The sequence below is a fragment of the Piliocolobus tephrosceles genome, chromosome 14 (assembly GCF_002776525.5).
Source record: "Piliocolobus tephrosceles isolate RC106 chromosome 14, ASM277652v3, whole genome shotgun sequence".
Lineage (NCBI taxonomy): Eukaryota > Metazoa > Chordata > Mammalia > Primates > Cercopithecidae > Piliocolobus > Piliocolobus tephrosceles.
The window spans coordinates 65,763,031-65,788,455 of record NC_045447.1 but is presented as its reverse complement, the minus strand read 5'-3'; the positions used below and the strand labels follow the sequence as shown (position 1 = coordinate 65,788,455).

The 25,425-nt window shown below is 34.9% G+C and overlaps 1 protein-coding gene across 29 annotated transcripts in view; it reads right to left on the bottom strand.

The window, feature by feature from the left end:
• Nucleotides 1-25,425, bottom strand: part of NFIB (nuclear factor I B) — a 444,635-nt gene that overhangs the window by 57,861 nt on the left and 361,349 nt on the right. For all 29 annotated transcript variants that reach the window (XM_031933965.1, XM_031933966.1, XM_031933968.1 and 26 more), the window contains 3 exons: nucleotides 14,423-14,491; nucleotides 8,740-8,860; nucleotides 6,381-6,499 (listed from right to left, as the gene is read on the bottom strand). In XM_031933965.1, the coding sequence (XP_031789825.1) occupies nucleotides 6,381-6,499; nucleotides 8,740-8,860; nucleotides 14,423-14,491 (309 nt within the window). The remainder of the gene's footprint in view (nucleotides 1-6,380; nucleotides 6,500-8,739; nucleotides 8,861-14,422; nucleotides 14,492-25,425) is intronic.

Below are 25,425 nucleotides of genomic sequence, written 5' to 3'. Positions count from 1 at the left end.
AAAGTTCTTCCAGCAGGGTTACTAAGCTGTCTGCACTGCCATTTTCTAAGACTTCATTTAATGTTAATGATTCCCAGATAGCAGTTATTCAACCATTTATGAAAGCTGCTTATTCACTCAGCTCCCACAGCTCTAGAGAAATCTTGAGATTATATCATTTGTCAGACTGTGGTTTGGGCTAGAGCACTGTGTTTCAAAGTTTGAGCCTGGGATTAATGCTCCCTATGGATTCTTTGATAGAAATAAAAGGTTCTGAAGTCACAAACTTAATAAACATGTTCAGTCAAGAGCCACTCCTGGATGTTCACAGCACACAGTAGTATATTAAATATTCTGCATATTCATTTATGAATGAAAATAGCTGAAATTTTCGTTACAAGAAAATTTTCCAAATTTAGCTGAACACTCTTTTGTATGTAGCATATCTTTTCACATTCCTAAACTCACAGTAGGAAATGCTGGGGGGTCTGGTGTGGTGGCTCACGCCTGTAATCCTATCACTTTGGGAGGTCCTGACAGGAGTTCCAGAACAGCGTGGGCAACATAGTGAGACCCCAGCTCTACACAAAATTTAAAAATTAGCTGGGCATGGTGGCAAGTGCCTGTAGTCCCAGCTACTTGGGAGGATAAGGTGGGAGGATCACTTGAACCTGGGAGGTCAAGGCTACGGTGAGCCATGATCGTGCCACTGCACTCCAGCCTGGGCAACAGAGCGAGAAAAAACAGAAAATGCTGGCCTCGGATTCTGGTTCTGTCAGTATGCTATCACTCTCTTATTTACTGTTATTTATTTCCTGATTGAGCACATAATGCTAAACTGGCATTTTTACTCTCTAGCCCCCAGTGTTCCCTTGGGCCCTTTGGCTTAATGCATTTGATATTTAATACTATATCCTTATAGAACTCTAGAATGTGAAAATCAAAATTTAGCACAACAGTTAAGACTACCTTACTAATGAGAATATTTTCAAAATTATCAGAAATAAATCTCTAGGACTTGGAAAGAAATTAAAACTTCAGAAAGACTTAACTGAGAAGACATTTATATACCAGAACTGGAGATTTTTATAAAAATTCGTATTTTTATTTTTTAGTACCTAAGATACCAGAACACAATGCCTAAATATAGCTTTAGAGTCCACTTTAATTTTTCAAACTACTTTCCAAATTGTAGTAATATGCCAATATACTAGGTAGTGGTAGTTTTTGCCAACACGCCACTTTATTGATTTTATGTAAAGATTTACCACTCATCGTGCTTAAAGCTAAGCTAGCTCTAAAGCATGGAGTCGGTCCTCTCGTAATCTTATTTATTTTAGTCCCCGTTTTTTTCTAAATAGTAAAAGTTATTTTTCCATTCGGGAGGTCAAGGGCTGGAAAACTTAATTTATTCATATTTGTATGCCCAATGCCTGCAAAAATTTCTCCAATACAATAGACATTTGACAAACTGTTCATTGAACCAAATTATCTCAAATCCCATACATGTAGAAATTAATAACATTTTACTGCATAAAGTCTTTTTGAATTTATATTTTATCTAAGATTACTGGTTGTTTAAATACTCATCTGGCTGAAAAGCTGTTCAAATTTCCATTTAGAAATCCCCAGCTGCATACTGCAAATATATTTACCATATCACATTTTTTCTCACTAAATATCTATTAAATATTTTAGAAGTTTTACATTCAGACTTAGATAAATTAGTGACTATCAGAATGGCAGTGGCAAACTGACCTTATAAAGAACTGTTTTCAATGTTCAAGCATACTATTTATTTGTCTGTTAAATTACTGAGTGATACGGTTCAGCTGTGTCCCCACCCAAATCTCATCTTGTATTGTAACTCCCACAATTCCCACGTGACACGGGAGGAGTCTTGTGGGAGGAGACTGATTTATGGGGGCAGATCTTTCCTGTGCTGTTCTCATGACAGTGAATGAGTCTCACAAGATCCGATGGTTTTAAAAACAGGAGTTCCCTGCACAAGCTCTCTCTTTGCCTGCCACCATCCATATAAGACGTGACTTGCTCCTCCTTCCACCTTGATTGTGAGGCCTCCCCAGTCATGTTGAACCGTAAGTCCAGTAAACCTCTTCCTTTTGTAAATTGCCCAGTCTCAAGTATATCTTTATCAGCAGCATGAAAACGGACTAACACACCGAGCATTGGAATACAATTGGTTTTAGTCTCATCAGAGTAACCTGAATTAGAGGAAAAACTGTGACCTATCTCTTATTTTTCCTCTTATATCAAAAGTTACAAAAGATTGTGCTAAAGAAAAATTTCAAAAAAAGTACATCAACTAGGAATTGACTCTCTGAACTGACTCAGATGGAAAAAAATTAAGAAAGACAAGATCTTAATGGAATTTTTTACGGAGGAAGTACTGGAATAAAAGAAATGTTCAACTTGCCTGTTGATAAACTAATCTGGTTCTATTCATTAATCATTAAAATCTTAAATGAAGAAAACCAATATCCAAAAAAGAAAGTTTTTAATAGACAGAGAAGCAGTCAGAAGTTTAAGACCAGGATTTACAGAAGAGACTAAGCAAGGAGAAATATTTTGGAACACAGGAAAGAAATATAACAGTTGTTGGATACTCCTTTGCTAGTGACTCAGTATTATTTTCCTTTTCATTTTCTTCTGTACATATAAGACAAAGTAAAAATATAAATATTACATAATATAGATGCTGACAAATTTAATTTTCATCACTATTCATCAGGAGAAGCAAATTATATAGCCCCCTACCAAATGTTTAACACTATTAAATTATATTTAGTTTAAAAATATTCATGTCTATATTTGCAAAAGTATAAGTTACAATTCTCTTATAATCAGAAAGTTGTAATTTTTTGTTTTGAAGAAATGACACAAGGACATAATTAATTTATTATTGTAATAGGCTAAAATAAAAATACTTTTTCATTAAGTTACTAAAATTGCATGAACATATCACTACATAAACCTAGATTTTGTATTAATATTTTGCCTGATTTCAGAACAGAATACATGTAATAATTTGGTCATATTATATCCTTTATTTTTGCCTACTCAGAATAAATTTCAATGGTTTAGGTTGGTATTTCAGATTGAAAGGGAAAGTAAAATGCCACATATTGTCCATAATTTTGTTATCTTTGATTGTCATATTTAATAAATCAATTTTGCTAAGGGCTATGTCAAGAATAGATTTTAATGCAAATTTAACACTAACAGAATAAGGCATACCCAGGAAATAATTAATAGTAAATTTTAAGCATTTCTGCCCATTTTAAACACAAGCATATTTTAATCAACCAATAAATAGTTATTGAGTATCAATTAGTGCAGGGCTTTGTAGGAGAAAATATTATAAATACAAGACATGTTAAAGCTATTAAAATGATTGGAGTGGCACTCAATATGTGCTTTAGACAACTCCCTCCATCACAGGCAAGTGTGTCTAAAGAACATTAGAAGATGGACAAGAACAACCATTGGGCATTTTATTTTGCAAATTTTTAAAAAGCAATTTTCTAAGAACAAAAGGACTGCATTGGGCTTAGCAAATTTATAAAGATAGTACTGTATTGCCTGCATTTCTTCATTGTAGTTGAGTCTTCTTCCCACAATGGCTTATTGTGCACATTACAAAGTCTTCAGGGTCTTCAGAATTAAAGCGACAGAGTGTGTGTGTTTGTGTGTGTGTGTGTGTGTGTGTGTGTATGTTTAAAAAGCGCACTTGAGAATGAAATATTCTTCCTTACCCTTAATATAATATGCCTTTACAGACTCCTCCAATAAGTCTAGTCATCTTGACAAAAGAAAATCACCAAGACAATACAACGATTTTACAAAGAAAAAGAATGACAGTTTCCCTTCTACTTTTCAAAAATGTTTTATAATATGAGTTGAGATTGGCTTTATTCAATAGGCTTAAAGAGGAATCAATTCTTACAAAGTGACACTCTCTATAATAAAGAACACCTACACTTCTGAAAAACGCATCCATTCCCACACATTCACAAGGTTATTACCATCAGAATCTTTTCCAGAAGAATTTTCTGACAGGGAAACTATGGCTTTGTTTAGAATAAGCTGACAATGTCAGTAAAACAAGCAATAAAATATTAAGGGTTGAGGGTTTTGTTTTTCGTTTCATTTCTGCAACTCTGGTAAAAGTCTCTATTATATCTTGCCTTAACTAATGAGACTGGTGTTCTGCCTATCAAAGGTTCATTTATACAACTATTTATTGTACTCCTACTATGCACCAAGTGTGTGTTAAGTGCTGGTTACAGTAGTAGTCAAAACAGATAAGGTCCCTGCTCTCATAGTGTAAACAGATTTAGACAACTAATCCCATAAATAGCTATATGATTACATATGATGAGTACAATGAAAGAACAGTACTGGGTGTTGACAGAGAAAACTAGAAGACAGAATTTAGACTGAAATTTCTCAATTTAAGCTGGGCTCTGAAGGATGACAAAGAGTTTGCCAGATAAAGAGTTAGAAGAGCATTCCAGAGGTCATAACTTATAGAAAGGTCCTGGGTGTTGAATTCCCAACTTTACATAAAGCAGTGGGCTCAAGTGCAAGTAAGGGGAAGCAGAATGTCACCTGCCAAGGCTATGGTGGCAGTCACAGGCCAGGCCTGTTGGTCATACGAGAAAACTCCCATTTTTTCCTGAGAGCCGTGGGAAGTGACAAGAGGATCTGAAGTAGGGGAGTAATATGTTGTTATTTACATTTTATAAAGATGATTTTTACCTACTGCCTGAAAAATAGATTTGGTGGGGTCTCTCATGAGGACAGTCTCAGAGACAAAATTCCCTCTGAGGGGGGTCTCACAGTCAAACTCTCTCCAGTTGAGCTTCAAATCCTTGCATAAAATGACCCTTGTCATCTCCATTATTTTCCTCCATGTGAACCATGTCCAGCCACATGGCACACACAGCCATTCTCAAATTTGCCTCCCCACCTAACACATGGCTATGCTTTTGTCTCAGTTCCCACCGCCACCCTCTTCAGCTCCTCACTTCTTTATTAGTTAAAATCTCAAGGACATTTAGGTGAGGTTTAGGAATTGAGCTTTGATTCAGTTGTGCTAAAGGAGGTACACTTGACTCAAAGGCCATTGTCTCCATGAAGATCTTTCATTATTCTTTAAACACCTTGGCACTCGGGTATTAAAAATTTGAGCACCAAAAAAGAAGCATTGAATAAGGAACTGACTTTGGCCTTAACTGTTAAGGCACAGAGTCATGTGTCTCCTAAGAGTACTCAACATAGAGTACCCCAACTCTCACCAATACATACCCAAGTCTTGGGCTGAAAACCATTATTTCTTTCTTTTCAATATTTTTTTTCTTTGAGACAGGGTCTCACTCTGTTACCCAGGCTAGAGTACAGTGGTGCGATCACACTTACTCCAGCCTCTGCTTCCCAGGCTCAATTGATCCTCCCACCTCAGCTTCCTGAATAGCTGGGACTGCAGGCGCACACCACTATGTCTGGCTAATGTTTCATATTTTTTTGTAGAGATGGGGTCTTGCCACATTGCCCAGGCTAGATTTTTTTTTAATGCAGAATTATATTTAAAAGACAATTTAAAAATACATGTTTATGTGGCTGACGTAAGATCTTATTTGCACACATGCTTACATACCAACAAAAACAGCCGTTAGCTAATTTTTCTATTTCCATGCTTAATAATCTCCCTCTGGTTGTGGGGGAAAGCATGGACATGTGTGATAAAATATACTAAATCCAACAGATTTTAAGAAGAGCTAAGTCTCAATCCTTCTGGGTCTCAATACCCATTTCCTAAAGTTATATTTATCCTCAAAGCTGCTCTAGAACTGGGTCACAGTGTTATCTAGAAAGCATAGCTAGATTGACTCTGACACAATGTACCTTACATTACACTTTTCTTTATTGTATATGGTCTACCTACATCCAAAAGGAATTGCAGATTCCTTTAAACGACAACTTTCAGTTCCTGGCACTTGCAAACTGCTTAAAGTTTGGCTCTCTGCAACGCCCCATAGAGAGGAGCAGGCAGATCTAATTGAATCACAGTTTGTGGTTCTGCTGTACTCCAACCAACAAATGTAGACAGACCATAATCAGTCACATACGTAATTGTGGGTTCTAAAATATCATTTTGTCTGAAAAAAAGTCCAATGAAACAACTAAAAATAAGATTTTGGATAAATTAACTTTGACATTTGACTAATATATTATCTCAAAAATAATTTTACAGGAATCATTTGATGAAAACAATATATAATCCATATTGGTTTAATTATGAAATTTTGACTAAACGAAACTTAAGGAACGAGCCAACATTTTACTCATCTCTCTAGAGGCATCTCCTTATTACTCACCTTGATCTCTTTCATGCCATGTTCGACTTCCAGCAGCTGGTGAATTGGGAGAGGGATAAAAGTCTCCTGTAGGACTTGGTTCCATATTTTCATCTATGGATATAGTTTTGGGTCTTTTGCTGTTAAAATATGGCAATAATTATATTAATGGGATTTCTGGGAAGATGTGTACATTTGAAAGTAAATGATCTGAGAAGATCCTTACTGTGAAAATTTTCAAAAGCACAAGTAATAGTATCTCAGAATACTTACATATGCCCCCACCAATATCCTATAAAGCAGATAATTATGAAATTATGACTATAAATGTGAATTTTTTCTTTGTTTGTTTGTTTTTGAGACAGGGTCTCACTCTGTTGTCCAGGCTGGAGTGCAGTTGCATGACCACAACTCACTGCAGCCTCAAGCTCCTGAGCTCAAGCAATCCTCCTACCACAGCCTCCCAAACAGTTAGGAACACACATACATGCCACCAAGCCTTGCTAATTTAAAAATTTGTTTGTAGAGAAGGAGTTGTCCAGGCTGGTCTTGAACTCCTAGGTTCAAGTGATCCTCCTGCCTGGGCCTCCCAAAGTACTGGGAATCCAGATGTGAGTCACTGTGCCCAGTGAATATTTTTTCTTTAATTAAATTAAAAAAAATCTTATTCACATGTATGCTGGCAAAACCTTTTTAAAAATCTTCAAAATTAGCTTTTTGCAGCAATAAGAACCATAACGTTATAGGATTTCAGCATTGAAACTGACCTCAAAAATCATATACATAAACCAATCCCCTTGTTTTTACAAATGGGGGGACACATTTGGAGAGTCTCAGTGGATTGTCCAGGGCAAGTGAATGGAAGCAGTCAGACATAAGGTAAGGACGTCTGACTCCCAGAAGTGTGCTCTTTCCACTGCACTGTGCTTCCAAGCCCTTGAATCATGTATATGTCTGAGTACATTTGTAGATACTCATGATTAATATTTGACTCACAATTCTCAGAGTATTAACGTGATGTAGAAGATGGCAATTTCTATCCATGCTAAGCTTAATTTCTTCCCGAAGTATCCAAAGTTAGACCTTACATTTTAACTCTCTTTTAAATCTAATTCTCTCATCTAAGAGTCAGCAGAAAATTTGTCTGAAAAACTTAAAATGGGGAACAAATTATATGCATAAGGAAGTAATAGAGAAATGTTTTTTAAACCTTGTTTATTCTGAAAGACAGTATCTTATACAAAGTAGTCATGAAGAAAGATCTGTGTTGACAACATACTGATTTAGCAGATAAAATTTAAAAATTACTACTCACATTTTAAATTTAGAAAAACCAAAGCATTTTTAAGATTTTGATATGTCAGAGACTACTTTAATGATAATAAACCAAATTATCTTGCTACATAATTTAACTATATGAAAATGGTTTAACAAGAACTGATATAAAATTGATTTTAGTTTATAAACATACAAATATGCCCAGTCCATAATTAATTCAAATTCAACGAACTTTCACTACCGACAATAGTTTAGGAAAATAAATATACAGGTATGCTTTTGTTTTTAAAAAGCTCACATTGTAAAATGAGTGTTTTGCTCTAGAATTCATGTATGCTCTTATATTTGATTACACATATATTTAATGCTCTAGGAATGAGATGGGTCTTGAAGATCTAGCTCAAATAAAAAAAAAAAATCAATACATCTGTAATCTCTATTCACCGTGACTGACAATTACAATGAGAAGATCAGTAAAAAAAAAAAAAAAAATGAGAATGTTAACAGAGAAGTCAAAAGCAAAGAGAACTCTCTCTAGCTGACCCCCAACACAGACTGGTTAAACCAAATCTCAGGGAAGGTAATATTTTCATTAGTAACAGAGTGTTAATTAGTCAAAGAAATCAGCTAATTGAAGAACCTGGCAAACTGTGGTCTTTAATTTTAAGGCTAGGTAAATAACACATTTTATTTTTTATGTTTCATTATCCTAAGCTTAGATGTAATATTTGGATAAAAGTTACCAGGAATCAGTTATAAACCAGATATCACTGCCACAGCAACATCATTTTTAAAGTCATCAAAAGATTTTGTTAACTTGCAGCATTTTAATATTTCCTACAACAGGAAAAAAATCATATTAATATATTTTCCTAGTTACCTGTCCCCTTGAAAAAGATTTTTAAAACTGCTGTGTAAAACAATTACATTTAATTTGTACCAGCCAAATAAATTTAACCAGGAAAGATTAAAAATCTGTATACTACCAGCAAAAATTATTTCCCATCTCTCTTTACTTACCTACCTATCTATCTGCCTATCATCCACCTACCAACCTATGTGTGTATCAACTGAGAATATGAGCAGCCCTTCTTTCAGTTACCTGCTTGGAGGAGAAGACAGCGACCTCTGAAGATTGACCCCCGAGTTCATGTCATGATAGTATGGTTGGCTTGGGATTTCTCCAATTGGGAAGTTGACTCCAGTTCCCTGGGTTATGGGTGCTGAGGAATAAGACAAAGCAGCATTGGGAATGACATTCTTATTTCTGACCTCTATTCAAATGTAATAATCGAGAATCTTCCATGCCTCTGGTCAAAGATAGAGAGAACTTTCTTCACCTTAAGCCTCTAATACCCACCATACAACCTGGGTAGGACTTGAAAACTTGCTCACCTTAGCAACGTTCAAGCTTGGACATTTGAGGCAATCAGATTATAATCACTGGTTACCAATTTCCCTAATCCTATTTCTCAACCTTCTTTACTCACTCCTTTATATTAGTTGACATTACCTCTGTCACTCTGCTAGCTACAAACACCTTGGAGGAAACAGAATGTATGAGTCCTATCACTCAGCAACACCAAACAAGCTGCTTTGCACTACTTAGGCTCTCAAAAATTAAATCATTGTCAAATAAGCACAGAACCGTTTCACAAAAAAAAAATGGCAAAAATTATTACTCACAGCCTCCTAGTTAGAATATAATAATAATTATTAATATCACGACTTCTAATCCACTCAAATAGTAATGTTGATATTATTATAGAATAATAATTTTTAGTTTGTAACACAAAGGATAAATGCTTCAGGTGATGGATACTCCATTTACCCTGATGTGATTATTATGCATTGTATGTCTTTATCAAAATATCTCATGATATTTTGTATAATTACATCTGTTCATATTTGTTTAATTTAATTTTAGATATCGTGAACAAATCTGTGAGGCAGCATATTGTGTTAGAATCAGCAGAGTCTTGAGAGATAAACAGCCTTTTAGTTTAAACTCCCTCTGTACTTATAAGCTATGTGCCCTAGTTTCCTAACTGTAAAATGGGAGTAATAACCTGACACGTATGATTATTTTGAGGATGAAATGAAACAGGTAGTGATAAGAGCCTAGAATCGTGCCTAGTATATAACAGGTGCTCAACAATTGTGAGTTCCCTTCCTTCTTTGCTTTCTCTTCCAAACTTCTTCCCTGGTAGACTGGAATGGTTAGCAAAGATGAACAGTTCAAACTTGTTAAAAGCAGAGGAAGAGGTATAAATGAACCTGTCTGCTGAAAATACGTTCATTCAACAAATTATTGACTGTGTCCATTGTTGGCAGGTGTTGGCTGCAATGGGTACAAAACAGTCTCATATATTGCCCTTAATAAAAATATTGGGCAACAAGCTGGGTAAGTAAAACATTCATGCGAAACATATAAATACCAAAACAGATGAAAATGAAACTGTCCAAATTAATGACATGATCCAAAACTGCTATAGAATTTCAAGGGAAAAATAATCCAATAGCAGCATGAATTGTCCAAGAAGTCTGTGAAAAGCCATGGCTGGGACTGGACTTTGGAGAATGAGTAAGAGGTTAGAGGAAGGTCATTCTAAACAGGGACTGCTGCAGAAGTAAAATCATAGGTAGAGATAATGTGCAAAGCGGAGACCAGGCAGGTCGGTGTCAAAGAACTGCTTAAGAATAGTTTCTATTTCTTTACCTGTCTTAATCAGCCCTTCAAAAGTTCAAATGAAAGTGTACTCTGGGGCTTTGCAACAAAATTCTAGAGCCCCTGAGATTCACTCTAAGCATACGTGGTCTACTTAATCGCCTCCTCCCTCCCAATTGCCTCAAGTTGAGTATAAAATTCCAAAGAGACTGTAGATTTTTATGGAATTTTTCTTACCCATCATTTTTAATGAATATTCTAAATGTGTTCACTATCCTTTGAATTCTATTTTAATATTAGGCAGGCTAAGATTAACTTAAAATATTTTTAAGAGAGTAAATTAGGAGGTACAAGCTTTATCACAGAGAAGTGACCAAGGAACACAAAAGGAACAGCTCTCTTTCCTGACCAAAACTTAAATACATCAGTATATACATGATTGGTATCAGCTCCAAACTTCTGGAGTATCTTTTGGCCTTCTGATAGATTGTTCAAGTTATATAATACACTGTAACATCCTTTACATGGAAAATACTTGTATCCAATGAGTAACTATGCCTGATGGCTTGAATTATTTGGACAGCTAAAATGTAGCTATGTCTGTTGTGGCTTGAGGCACACCAAAGGTTAAAAAAAAGTGAGGTAAGAAATCCCACAGTAACCACATGTTTTATAATTTATTATTAGAACCATGTTCTATATGACACTAGAAGTGGGGTACATGCTAGAAGGAGGTATTTCAGGGGCTCAACTGAAGTAAACAATCTGTCTGGCTTCCCATCACAGTAATGGATACAATCATAGACCTGAGTTAGTAACAGGAAACTTAGAGGTTCTCCCTTATATAAACTATTTTTAATTTATTAAGTTCATACAATAGTTAGGCAAAGATTTATAGTTTCTATTGAATACATATGGCTCCATAGTTAACATAATTTGCTTACTCATAAATCAATTAGATGTAATTTGTAGTAAATGATAATTTTAAAATCTTCAGAAATTTTGTTTTTTTCTAAATTTTGTTCCAGAAGGATTACTCCAGAGTGTCAAGACAGCAATAAAAACGACAAATATAGCATGTTCTCACTCATACATGGGAGCTTAAAAAGTCCATCTCATGGAAGGGGTTGTCAGAGGTGGGGGAGGGTGGGGAGGTGGGGAGATGAAGAGAGATTGGTTAATGGGTAAAAACATACAGCTGTAATATATAGAAAGAATAATTTGCAATATTTGCTAGCACAGCAGGGTGACTATAGTTAACAACAATATACCACATATTTCAAAATAGCAAGAAAAGAAGATTTGAAACATTCCCAACATGAAGAAATGACAAATGTTTGAGATGATAGATATCCTAAATAGCCTGATTTAATCATTATACATTGCATGCATGGATCTAAAGATCACATGGATTCCATAAATATGTATACGTATTATGTTTTAATTTTGTAAAGATAGCAATAAAATAATTTGTCTACAGATTTATGCATGATGAGCACTGTAAAAATTTAGTATGCATTGTGACACTAAATGGGAGATTACAGAAAGGAAAGTAGATTAACAATAAACATGGCCAAAGCACTAAAACAACACACATGGAAATTATTTAATGACAAAGAGAGTGTGTGAGAACAGCAAGTCTCAGTCAGATATTCCTGTTTAAGAGCCTCTGGAAGAACTTACATCAGATGCAAAGATCAGTGTTAGCGCCTCTCCCAGGGAGCTACAAGAAGGCTGAAAGCTGCAAATCATGTTTAAGAGGTTGCCAATATCCTCTTAGAAATGAAGCACCAAAGAACCTCAGATTCTAAGGGTTAGAGGCCAACCTTTAATCTCCTTTATTGTTCTCCTCACTCCAAAAGCTGATCCTAAATCAACTTTTAAGATGGAGATAATATCATTCAACAGAGAGCTCACTATCCTAATGCTGAATAGCTTCATTAGCTAAAGTCAACATACACATCAGTGGGTCATATGATTGTAAAACCCTGGAGGACTGAAATCACTAGAATACTGTAAACCCTCAAGAAGTCAGAATTTGTGATACACACATAAGTATTGTGCTGAAGTTTATGTTTACTTAGCAAACCCTTATTTCATAAATAACGAAGTTTAATTGTGTAAACAAAGATTATGATGTGGCTATATTAAAACACTTAGGAGGATAACTTAACAGGCCTTTCAGAGACACTTATTTACATATGGAAGAGAAAATAAATGTTTGCTGAATAAATTATCTAATGAATATAGATAATTAATGTGCTAATTACAAATCAGTAATGTTTGTTATAACAAATAACCTAAAAATCTCCAGGATATGACATTATAAGTTAAGAATGAATGAATGAAGTATATTAAATTTACCTTGGTTTCAAACTGTTCTAGAAAGATAATTTTTATCTTTAATGTTTGAAATTCAGATTTTTCAAAATATCTGTCTGGGCTTTTGAAGGTTCTAATGTAGTTCTCCTTTGACAGGCCTTAGCACAGTATTACCTATAATGAGGTACTAAATAAATATTTTCTGACACCTGACTCTACTGCCCTTCTCCTAAGAAGGATGAAAATACACCACTGAACTTGAACTCAGAGAAGTACGAATTTAAGCAAATAATTTCATAAGCCTCCTAACTGTAGCAGCATAAGCCTTTCTGCTAAAGAACAGTATGGGGAAAACACACACACCCCTTCAGGTATCCCCTGTCTTACCTGATGCTACAAAGTGCTACTGATAAGTCAGGCATATTTCTTCCCAAATTAACAGTGAAAACTTTCAAATGTTGGATACCTTTGGATATCACATATTCATCTGGAAAAACACATTAAGGCACATTGCCTTGGACAATCTCCTTGCCCATCGAATACATATACGCTGGGGCTACCAGAAAACAGGATATTTGTGTTTCTTCTCCTACACTGTCACCAAGTAAAAAGACCCATGAGAGAAGTCTTTTGGGCATACATTTATCTACTCCAGAATTATACCAGAAAGGATAAACTGCTTACGGTCTTAAACGTTCATGTATATGACTCCCTGCTATACATGCTATTTGCACTGTTCACTTTAGAAATGTGAGCTATTTGAGGAACTATGGTTCAAAAGACAGTTAGTGATAGTTTGGAGATTCCTTTACTGAACAACAAGACTTTAAAACACTGCTTATTCTTATCCTCAGTAACTCACTTACTCTGTTCTTTCTAGATCATCATAATTCTTATTCATGACCTCTAAATTTGACCCAAAGGAGAAACACAACTTAGGCAAGTTTCAGAGTGTGACTACATCATCTGAATAACATCATTCCAAAGTGTGATGCATTCTATCAAAATGTCAGGTGAAAATATATCCTTCAAAGTCACATAAATAAGCTAAATCAGTGAAAGGGGTATGAAGAAAGGAGTCACCTCCTTTAACATAATTAGTACATACAGATCTGCATCTTGGGTATGTTTGTACATGCTAGTAATATGTAAAAGAGTTAATCAAGGTAACATCCCCTTTGCTGAGGTACCCTGCCAGGTGAGCTTACCCTAGAAAAATCTGATCCAGCCTGCCAAGAATGGTGTCTCAGGTGAAGTGGCCAGTTAAAACAATTGGACATTGTTTTGGATAACAATGCTTTCTATCTATATCCAACTACAATCTGCAAAGTTAATTTCTGCATCCCTCTACACTCTGCACGTTAGTGTGTATATCCTGTACATCTCCAACCCCCACCAAAATGTTAGTAAAATGAAAAAGCACTTATCTACAGGAAACTTATGTGGGTTATCATAACAACATAGAGTACATTTAATTAATCACACTTCCTTTGGTATAAATGGCCATCTATGGTCATGCAGAGAACAGTGAATTATAAAATGAATACCAATAACATGGCAATCAGAAAAAACCCAAAATTATTTTTGTACAACAAAAAGTTTTGATGATTTCAATGCAAACATTTTAGAAAATCAAGTAAAATATATTCAGTTATTATTTCATCAAAAGTTTTAAGATTTTAAAATTCAAATGTTCATAATATGTGGTCACTCTTTATACTATATTTAAGGTTCAAAATATAAAGTATTTTAAATCATATTGCATGCTTAAGTAGTAAGAAAACAATTTACTTACTTCTGGATACTCTTACAAGTTCTGATACATTGAAGACTCCAGATTTTACAAAACTATCCTCAAGGTATCCTAAAAGTAAACATTAAAGGAGAAATGATCAATATAAGCAGACAGCAAAATAAATGATCACGCACTAGAATTTAAGTGTTTTAAAGCCAAAGGTTTGAACAAAAACCAAATATGCTTACAATAAGGACTTTAAAAAATAACTCTTATGAATGCAAATTAGGTTTGTTTAAACAAAAATAAAAAGTTTAGATACCAAATAATCTCTTAGGAAAACTTTTTCTTCCCTTTGTAAAAGTACAGGGTTATTGATGCGGTTTGATTTGCCATGGCCCATGCATACAGAATGGTCTGTGGGCTCTCAGTCAATGCTTTTGACTCAGTAGCACCTGGTAGACTAAAGTGAAAAATGAAAGAAAGAAAAAGGAAACCACAACCACAATTAGTACCTTGCTGGAATAACGTCAAAGGTCTCTTAAAACCACTGTTCTTTTGTAAAACCTTCTCTGATTAAAGAAAAGTGAGCTGCTATTACCAGCACCCCCACCCTTGTTCCAGGGTCACTAATAACATAAAAAGCAGAACTTGTATATACAGCAAATACAGAACTTTGCATTGACCTATTTCTGGGCATCTTTAATATACGTTGCACGATTTCACTGCTTTCCTCACCCTTGCTACTATTCCACTGCACTCCTTTTATTTCAAGAATCAGACACCTTTTCTGGCAAATGGTGGTGAATCCAGGCCTCTGGCAATACCACATGACCCTTAAGTCATACCTGGACAGAGTTCACAGTGGCCATGGAGCCTGCTTGTTAGCTGGTCTAACTATGTCCAAAACTAGAGATGAGAACTCCCACAAACAGCAGTAACCCTGCACGCAGTCCACCCCATTCTCATTTATGTTAAGGGGGTGTAATGAGTGTGTGTAAGGAGGGAGGGAATACCTTACGGGGGGAGGTTATAGCCTAATTGCTTCTGTCCTAGGGAGAGAATAAGTTTGAAAATCCTCAGAATTGAAATACTTCTGAGAAACAAACAAAACTAGATTCTAAGAACTGGCAATTTGACTGGATTTTATATAAAGCTTTAGGGCTGACCAAGGAATTAGATTCAGTTCAGAGATGTGAGACTTGGGTAGTGTAGCAACGTGGAGCACTGAAATCAAAGAGCTGGGATTTGAATTCTATCCACGGATAACCAGTTATGAAGTCTCGGGTAGGTTATTAGCCCTCTTTTTGCCTCAGATTCCTCACTTACAAATTAGAGACAATAAAAATCACCTATCTTACAGAGCTGTTACTAAGGGAGATAAAAATAAAAACCCCATGGTAAACATTCGTTGAAATGTTACCAATAAATTAAGATGGGCCAGTGGAACCTGCGATCAGCCATATACCGAATTATGCACACTGGCCTCCAGACAGTCCAAAATGATCCGTAAATCTTTATTCAGAAAATTTACCAGAACAAAAGGCACCACACTGCTTTTCAACCATACATAGCATGAAAAGACAGAAAATCATTCAATTAGCATATATGTTTCACTGCTGTGAACTGAGGAGCCATTGATGTTTGACATCCACCCACCCACCTTCTTTAGAAACAGAATGAAAGAAGGAGTGAGAGGAAATTGTAAGATCTCAGTAGGGGATAAAATAGGTGCCACATTAAGTCATTACTCTAAAAAATATACATACATTTTTAAGAGTGTTATAACAGAATGTCCCAATTTAATGCACTTCTATTTTAAGAAACTCTTATTTCTTGAGCAATTAATTTTTACCAGGTTAAATTCATTTCAGTAATTATTGAGAAACTTCTATGTAACAGTCGCTGGACAAGGTGCTAAAAGTCATGAATACAAAAAAAGGACATTGACTGCCTTGCCGGTTGGGGAAAGAGATGTTTTTGACTCTTCTGGACCACTGTAACTTACCATCATATAGAAAGATTTCTGTTGCTTTTGCTATTGCTTATAGCTCATTATATTTTATTTTATGTAGGGTAAACTTAATAAAGTAAATATATTAAGTACAAAAACCTTCTTTATCTTGGGAGGCCGTGGTGCGTGGATCACAAGGTCTGGAGTTTGAGACCAGCCTGGCCGATATGGTGAAACCCCATCTCGACTAAAAATACAAAAATTAGCCAGGCGTGGTGGTAGACACCTGTAGTCTCAGCTACTCGGGAGGCTGAGGCAGGAGAATCGCTTGAACCCAGAAGGCGAAGGTTGCAGTGAGCCGAGAGGAGCCACTGAACTCCAGCCTAGGCAACATAGCAAGACTCCATCTCAAAAAAAAACAAAAAACAAAACAAAAAAAACACCTCCTTTATCATGACCACAGCTCATATACTTAACCAGTCACAGAAGATTATTTTTCATCACCCAATTGTACTCCATAAATGCCTACCCTCATATCTTCCTCCTGCAGTTCCCTGCGATGAGACGGTCCTCTTTCTACACACTCTAGTCTCTTCCTCCAAAATCCAACCCAATCACTACCCACTCTGTAAACTGCTCCTCCACCTCCTTCTCCCACCCAGTGGCCCAGCCAGAAATCTCTTTCCTCTGTACTTGCATAGCACCTAGTTTGGACTAATTTTATACTTTGTACTTTCAGATTTTCTGAGAGATCTGTTTTCAAGTCTTGCAGTCATTGCTGGAGTATCAGCTCCTTTAGTTAGGGAAGTGACTGGGTTTTGTTCATCTCTTTATCTTCCTTAATGACTAACTCATTGCTTATAAACAGAGTAAGTACTAAATAAACACAAAACAAAATTCTAAAATTCAACTTTAAAAACAGGGTCACACATTAACATCTTAGTCATTTTATTACAATGTAGATACAGATGGTTTAAGATTCATGGATAATTATACTAACTTTTGTTATTCCCTAGAACTTGTTTGCTGAAGAGTGTATTTAGGCTTTCGGGTCACATGAAAAAGAGTAATCATTAGGGTCAGATTATATCTCTTACTTTGTTGTGTACTTATGTGTAATGTTAGGCATTTATACAAAGTAAAAACCAAGGAACTGAAAGTGTTTAAATAGTAAGAGCCACAAAATACTTGTTAAATAAATCAGTGAATAAGTGATGAACATTTCAATGTGTTTACATAAACTATATCAGATGTAATACATAATAACATTGCAATATGTATGTGTAATCTGAAATTCATTTCCTTATTACTCCAATGAGGAGTCAGAGATCCATTTGCTCCTAAGTCATGACCATTAAGATGGACTGGGGTGTGAGCCTGCTGGAAGCCAAATCATGAAGAAGGGATGAGCAAGCTCAAGGCCAATTCTACCACTGGGAAGACAGTCAGGCAGTCAAACATAGACAATACAATGATTATTGCAGCTATTCACAGAAAAAAAGAAGACAATTCAGAATGTAGCAGGGTGTTTCTCCACTCCTCACCCCCAACTCCCCAGGTTCTAAGAAATTGGAATCTACAGAAACAATGGAAAGAGGTAGTTTACAGAAACTATGAAAAGCACTGGAAATATATCAGAACTTCTTTGGAACCTAGTGGACAAAATGCAAACCACCACACAGGTCCCATTGGGCTCTACTCCTGCAAGGAGCCCAGTGAGACTTTAGTGGAGGAAGGTTTCTTGAGGATGAGTGGTGATGCCTATTAAACATGTACCTGTGGGAACAGGGACAGGTGAGAATCAGGCAAGAGGGATCGTCTGGGAAGAGCACCTGAACCAGACGGCTGCCACCTTCATATATCTCTGCAGGCAGCACAGCCTTTGCAATGGACAGACATTACCCAAGACATGGTAGAGTGAAAAACAAATCATGGATGAAATAGTACTCAGATACTTAAAATGGTACTTGGATACCTACTATTAGTTACTCATTAGCATACAGAAGACAATACTTGAGGGCTATGGCAAAATAATTGGGAGGATTTTGCAACGAGTCAGGGGTCCTGCAGTAGGATAAGGGGTGAGACTCAGCAAAATGTCAGGTTATCTGCTGCTAACATAACCCCATCTGTAACCTCCAGGGTACTGGGGCCTTTCAGGAACATGTTTTTCACGTTTCACAGACCACCGTAAATCGAAATAGCTGATACAACAGCTAAAGATCTTAAAGCAATTTGGAGACATTCGTATAGCAAATTCCCTTCATCTACCAAAGGAAATATGAGCATCTCTGAGGCAGAGCAGCTGCTTAATGGTTACAGAGCAATATTACACAACAGCTTAATCCAGGAAGAAAAGAACAACTCTGCGTTTGTGTGATGCTGTATTTACACTACATGTGTGCTTTTTAAAAAAATAAAATTGAGTAGGAAATAAAGACTTCTACAAACTGAAAAGTCTCAAAGGCAATATCAAATTATATTATTTTACTTCTTTTTTATTTTTCTCTGACAAAAGCAACAGTAAATCACTACTCAGAAGTTAATACACTGTTTAACCTCCTTTACAAACAATAACAGAGGGACACAATGGCATATCTAACTGTTAATATCTCAAATTATAATCAGCACCATTTGAATGTTAAACAACATTTACATAGAAAATCCAAAGGAAGACTGATAATGCTCATTTTTACAGTCTACTGTGTTCTATTCTTGAAATTAAAAAAAAAGAAGCCACAGAAAGCAGTTATTAAATTCATGAAAGCTGTCTTCAAGTATTTGAAGGACTATTAATGTAGATGGTGGATTTGACTTATTCTGCATAGTTCCAGGAGCTGTTTTTTGGCTCAATAAACAGATTTGTCATTCAATGGGAACAGGCCTAAAAAGGCAAGTGAAATTTTGCAAAGGTAACATAACCAATATGTTCCCAACTACTATGCTGACCTTCACAAGTAGGCATTAACTTCACATTCACAATTATCTTATAAAATATGTCATATTAGTGGTGTTGCCATTTTACAGATGAGGAAACTTTTATCTTACAGAGATAGTTTCTCAGTGGCTATAAAGACTCCCAATGGATATAAAAATTCTTGCTTTGTAAAGGAAATCCTCCCCCCCCCCCAAAAAAAAAGCAGAAAAAAAGAAAAAAGCAGCTCAAAAGTCATTGCAACCCTCAAATTCTCCCTTCTTACACAGCTGTTTTCCTATGTTAATTTTCTTGCATTGTTAGTTTTCTTGCATTGTTCATTTGGAGAACAAACAGGTGGATATAAGACATCTATAGGCTTTTTCCAGCCCTGTGATTGCAATTGTTCACTTTCTGCAACAGAGTTTAAAAGAAGGCTTAATTCTTTTTGTAAAGGGACAAGAAGATTTTACTTTATACTAGCTCTTTGCCAGTCTTCATATAACTTCAGATACCACAACTAACCCATGAGTAATTTTCTGGTGGAGGTGTTTATGACACATAGCTCTATCTTCAGTTTCTCAACTGACTTGAAGTATCCATGGTTAAAGTTTGAAACGGTGATTATAAAATAGAAATATTAATCATTGCAAAGATAGTGATTTTCTTCACAGAGATTAAATCTCAGCCTATAACCAGGTTGGCATTCTAATATTAATTTAGAATTAAGTATTATCTCTCAATATGAAATGTAAACCCATGATGATGATTTATGTGATCTGGGAGGGAGTCAGAAATTTTCCAACTGTAACACACGCTGATAGTGCTATATTTTTTCCATATTTCCTTCCAGTCCTTTAAAGTTTTTCCTGCATATATATATAAATAAAATATGTGTGTGCTTATAAAATCAATATCAAATTTAAATACACTTGTATCCAGCTTTTTTCCTATTAATGATGTATCTATCCTTTTAGATAAAGTTTTTCAAAAGCATGATTTTTATGACTATACATTGCATGGCTGTATCATACTTTATATTAACCATTCCATTGTTTGGCATTTTAGGTTATTTCCCAATTTTTAAAACATAATAAACAAATAGCACTGTAATTAACATCCTAATACACAAATCTTTGTCAGCAATTCTCATGATTTCCTTAGGCTGGAGTTTCCAGAATTAGAATTACGGGGTCAAAGAACATAAACTCTTTTAAAACTCGTGGTAAAAACTGTCAAGCAGCTTTCCACAAAGTTGTTTTGCCGACTTATACTCCTTAGGACAAACTGTGAGCATGTCCATCTCACAATCCTGCTGCCAGAATTACATATTAGTAGGGATTTATTTTTAACTGTGGCAAGCTGATAGGGAAAAAAGGCCATTACATTAATGTTACAACTTTCGTTTATTTTATTTTAATAAAATGGACTCATTTCAGATATATGTGCATACTTCTTTCAACAGAACATTAAAAAACAGAACATTTGAAAAAAATCAGAACATTCATAAATACATAAACATTAAAAATATGTAAAATAGAAATTGTGCTAGCAGGAATTTTTTTCCTAATATCAATGAGATTGCATCTACAGTTTCACAATTCATAATGTTGGTTATGAATTTATCACTGATTTTTTTCTCATTATCTGAAAAAGTACTCACTTATTCCTAGTTTTCTCAGATTTTTTAAGAGTTTTCTGATGAGAATGGCTATTGAATATTTTCAAATTCTTTTTTGGCATTAGTAGAGATTATCTGCTTTTTTTCTAACAACATTTATTGGTGTTATATATTACTGGACTCCTAGATTTAAGTATCTTTACTTATCCATGGAAGATAGTTCTTTTAATTTACTGTTGAACTGGTTTGCTCAGTTTCTTCTAATATTTCTACAGGCAGTTGGAAAACTTCTATGGAAACTTCTATATTTTATTGGTCAAGTTTTTATATCAGGAATATATACATGCTTCATATAATGGTTTTGATGATGGTCCAACATGTTTTATGCTCTGGAACAAAACAAAATATTATTTCATAAAAAGTTCTTGAATGTTTGGAAAATTCTACTAGTAATATCATCTTCCTTGAATCTACTGCAGAGAAGACTCTTAGATAACTCTGAATCGTGAATACTATTCTGAACTTTTGCTTTCTAATGTTGAGATAATTTTATTATATATTTTCCAAAAAAATTCAATTTTTCAGATTTCTAAATTTATTAGCACCGATATTTTATAGTTTACTAAGTGGGCTATGTTCATTTTTATGGCATAATAAAATTAAATGTATGCCCTCTTATCTTTTTAATGGATGTGGAAGGTATGCCTCTCTCCAACGGCATTAAAGCATTCTAGTTAAAAAGGCAGCCCTAGGGCAAGACTATTGCCATTTACTATGTAAACCTAAAGCAAGCTGTCTAACTCTTCTACACATCACATTTCTCTTCCCTAAAATATAGGTAATAATCATAGTACCGATGAGTAGATACGAAAATTGCACGTTGTTTTCAAATAGTAGTAAAGCAGACATTTCAAGAGCAGGAAAGGAAAAAGTAGAACAGCCAAATTAGCAAAGAGAAAAGAAAACACAATAAATAAAGCAATCAAGGCAGCAAAAATAAGAAAAGAGGATGTAAAAATATATAACAGATATGAAGTAAAATAGATGGGATAAAATAAAATACACAAATCGTTACAATAAATGTATATGGACTGAATTTTCCCATGAAGGGAGTTTAGGTCAACTGAAAAAAACAAAATTCAACTGTTTTCAAGAAACACACCTGATACAAAATAATAACAAGAACAAAAAGTTGTAAATAAATGGGTAGGCAAAGAGAAATCAGGCAAATTCAAACAAAAAGGAAGCAGTGTCAATTACCGACAGTTAAGAGAAAACTTAAGCTGAATTACAATAAAGATAGTTATAAATGGATAAAAGGCACAATAAAGAAGATAAATCATAAACCCCACATGTACCAAAAAATATTATGAAGAAATACATTCTATTAAAATACAAGACACTTTATAAAAAATAAAGTCATGGAGATAATTTTTACTATTAATGTATCTTTTTAAGGATTGAACGTGACTATTAGACAAAGACTAACTTCATATCATTCAAACACAAATTATACTTTACTGGTATGTTCATGGAACTTCTAAAAAAATCGATCATGTTCTTGACCAAAGAGGCAACTTTAACAAATCCCTAAAAGTACAGACTTTAAAGGCCATACTGTCTCATCTTTGGCAAATAAAAGTAAATAATAAAAAATGACTAAATTATCTCAACTACCTAGAAATTAAGAAAATAAACCATGAACCAAAGAGAAAAATCAAAAGGGAAATTATAAACTATCTAAAAAGCAATGAAAAGAAAAAGAAGAAAGGAACCCACTACTTACCGTAAAAGAAAGAACAGCATCACAACACCCCCCAAAAAATTAAAAAGATGAAATTAAACATGAAAGCTGATATTAACAGAATAGAAAAAAGGAAATATTTAAAATAATAAATAAAACAAATGATTATCTAAAACGACCAGCAAGACAGAAAAACCAATGGCATGCCTGATTAAGGGAAAAAGAGAAAGTAAAAATATACAAGTACAGACATGAATGGCTTAATGACAGGGACACACTCGGAGAAATGTGTCAATAGGCAATTTCATGGTTGTATGAACATCACAAAGTGTACTTACACAAACCTAGATGGTATAACCTACTACACACCTAGGCTGTATGTATGGAATTGCATATAGCTCCTAGGTTACAAACCTATACAGCATACTACTGTACTGATAGCATAGACAATTGTACGACAATGGTAAGTATGTGTGTATCTAAACATATCTGAACGTAGCAAAGGTACCATAAAAATATCATAATCTTATGGTACCACTGTCATATGTAATCTGTCTTCAACTGACCTATCATGATGGGGTGTGAGACTACACAAATATAAAAAGAAGACATAACCATAGAAATCAAATACATTAAAAGAATTATGAGAGAATAACACATACAACTTATTGACCATACTTTGAAAACTTAAGTGGGCAATTATTAGTAAAATAGAAGTAACCAAAATTGAGCAGAGAAATGGAAAACCTGAGCGGACCAATTACCCTAGTGAAGTGGTTGCCAAATTTGCTGAACATTGGAACCATCTGGGATTCTTGAAAGCAGTTTATGTTGGGCATCCAACCCCAGCTATTCTGATTTAATTGATATGAGGTGAGACCTGGACCTGAGATTCCTTTTAAAAGTTCCCCCAAGTGATTCAAATGTGCAGTAAAGTTTGGGAATCACTATGATACCACATTCAGAATGTGGTTCCAGAGCCATTAGCACTGGCATAACTAGGGAGCTTATTAGAAGTGAAGAATAGGCTGTACCCCAGACCCTCAGAATCAGAATCCACAGCTTAATAAGATCTGCAGTGATTCCTATGTGTACTTAAAAATATGACAATCCTAGAACATACTAGAAATGTGAGTAAAGAACTACCTTTGAAAATAGCACCAGGTCCAGGTGGTTGCACAACTGGATTTTATGTATCCTTTATCTAGTCTTTAGGTTCCAATGTTATTTACACTCTCCCAGGCCTTCGGAAATCATGACAAGCTTCCTCATGAAGAACACTTTCTTATGAGCCTCTATGAGGCCAGTAAAACTTGAATACCTAAATTTGTAGCCTCCCTCATCGAAACAAAACAATGAACCAACCAATGAAAGATCAAGCACACAAGTAAATGTGACTTCCAGATGCCTAAATAAAATACCAAATTGAATATAGCAATATTATCAAAAGAACAATACACTATTATCATTGGGGTTTATTCCATGAATCAGTGCAGCTCACTATGAGAAAAGCTATCATTACGATAGAGAAAAAAGTCATATGATCACATCAAGATGCTGAAAATGTACTTGATACCAAGAGGCTGGCTTACCTAATAATAGATCTAAGCACAAATAGAGACAAAACAAACAATACAGACTCTTCAGCAAAATTCAACAATAAATTGTTCTAAAAGGGGAACACTAGTCTGCCATTCCTATTTTCCCAATCTCTCCAGCCTCATCCTCTTCGCAGCCCTTAAAAATGTTATCTGGAAATAAACTAGTCACAAAAAGACAAGTACTGTATAATTCCACTTACATGAGATATCTAGGGTAGTCAAACTCATAGAAACAAAGTCACATGGTGGCTGCCAGAGGCCGGGGACAGTAGGGAATGGAGAGCTGTTATTTAACAGGTATTGAGTTTCAGTTTTGCAAGATGAAAAGTTTCTGGAGATTGGTTGCACAACAATGTGAATATATTTCACACTACTGTATTATACACTTAAAAATGGTTAAGATGACAAATTTTATGTTACGTGTATTTCACTAAAATTTAAAAATATAGTCTAAAATGCTGGACCCAGATTGTTACCATATTCTTGTTTACATATATTCAAGAATAACCTTTTACATTGACATTTATGTCTGTCATCTTATTTATAACAATTACTTGGTCATAATTCTCATCTTAATTGTTCTAGTCTCATGATTAGTCTATAGATCTATATTTTTATTTGTATATCTATGGTTATACTTTCCTGTTCTTAATTTTTTAATTGAGTCATCACATTGCCAGTCTTGGGTTTTCAAGTAAAATTTTTACAAATAAAATGAGGAACTCTATTTTTCCATACCATGAGTAATAAAGAATATATTTCCATTGCCTTCGACTGAAGGTGAAGCTCTTTGAATGAAAAAAAAAAATGTTTTTTCATCACAACTTCAGGTATTCTCCCACTGTCTCCTGGTATTTAATGTTGATAAAAGGAAATATGGAAGTAACTTGTTTTTCATCCAGGATGAAGAAAATTTCAAAATTTCAAATTTTTCTTCATCCATGAAATGTAAAAATTTCAACATGATATATTTAGATACAAGCCTCTCATTATGTGGCTGGAACAGCATTAGTCCTTTTGATCTGTACAGATAATTTTTAGCTCATCAAATTTTTCTCCATTTGTCTTTGATCCTACATTCTCCGATTTCTCCACGATGAACACCTAAATAAACCTTGAGTTTTCTATTCTCCCATCATCAACGCTTTTCTCATCATCTTAACCTCTGTGTTTCCTCTGCTTCTGGAGTGTATCCTGGGGTTGTCCTCTGTATCAGTGCTTATTTCCAT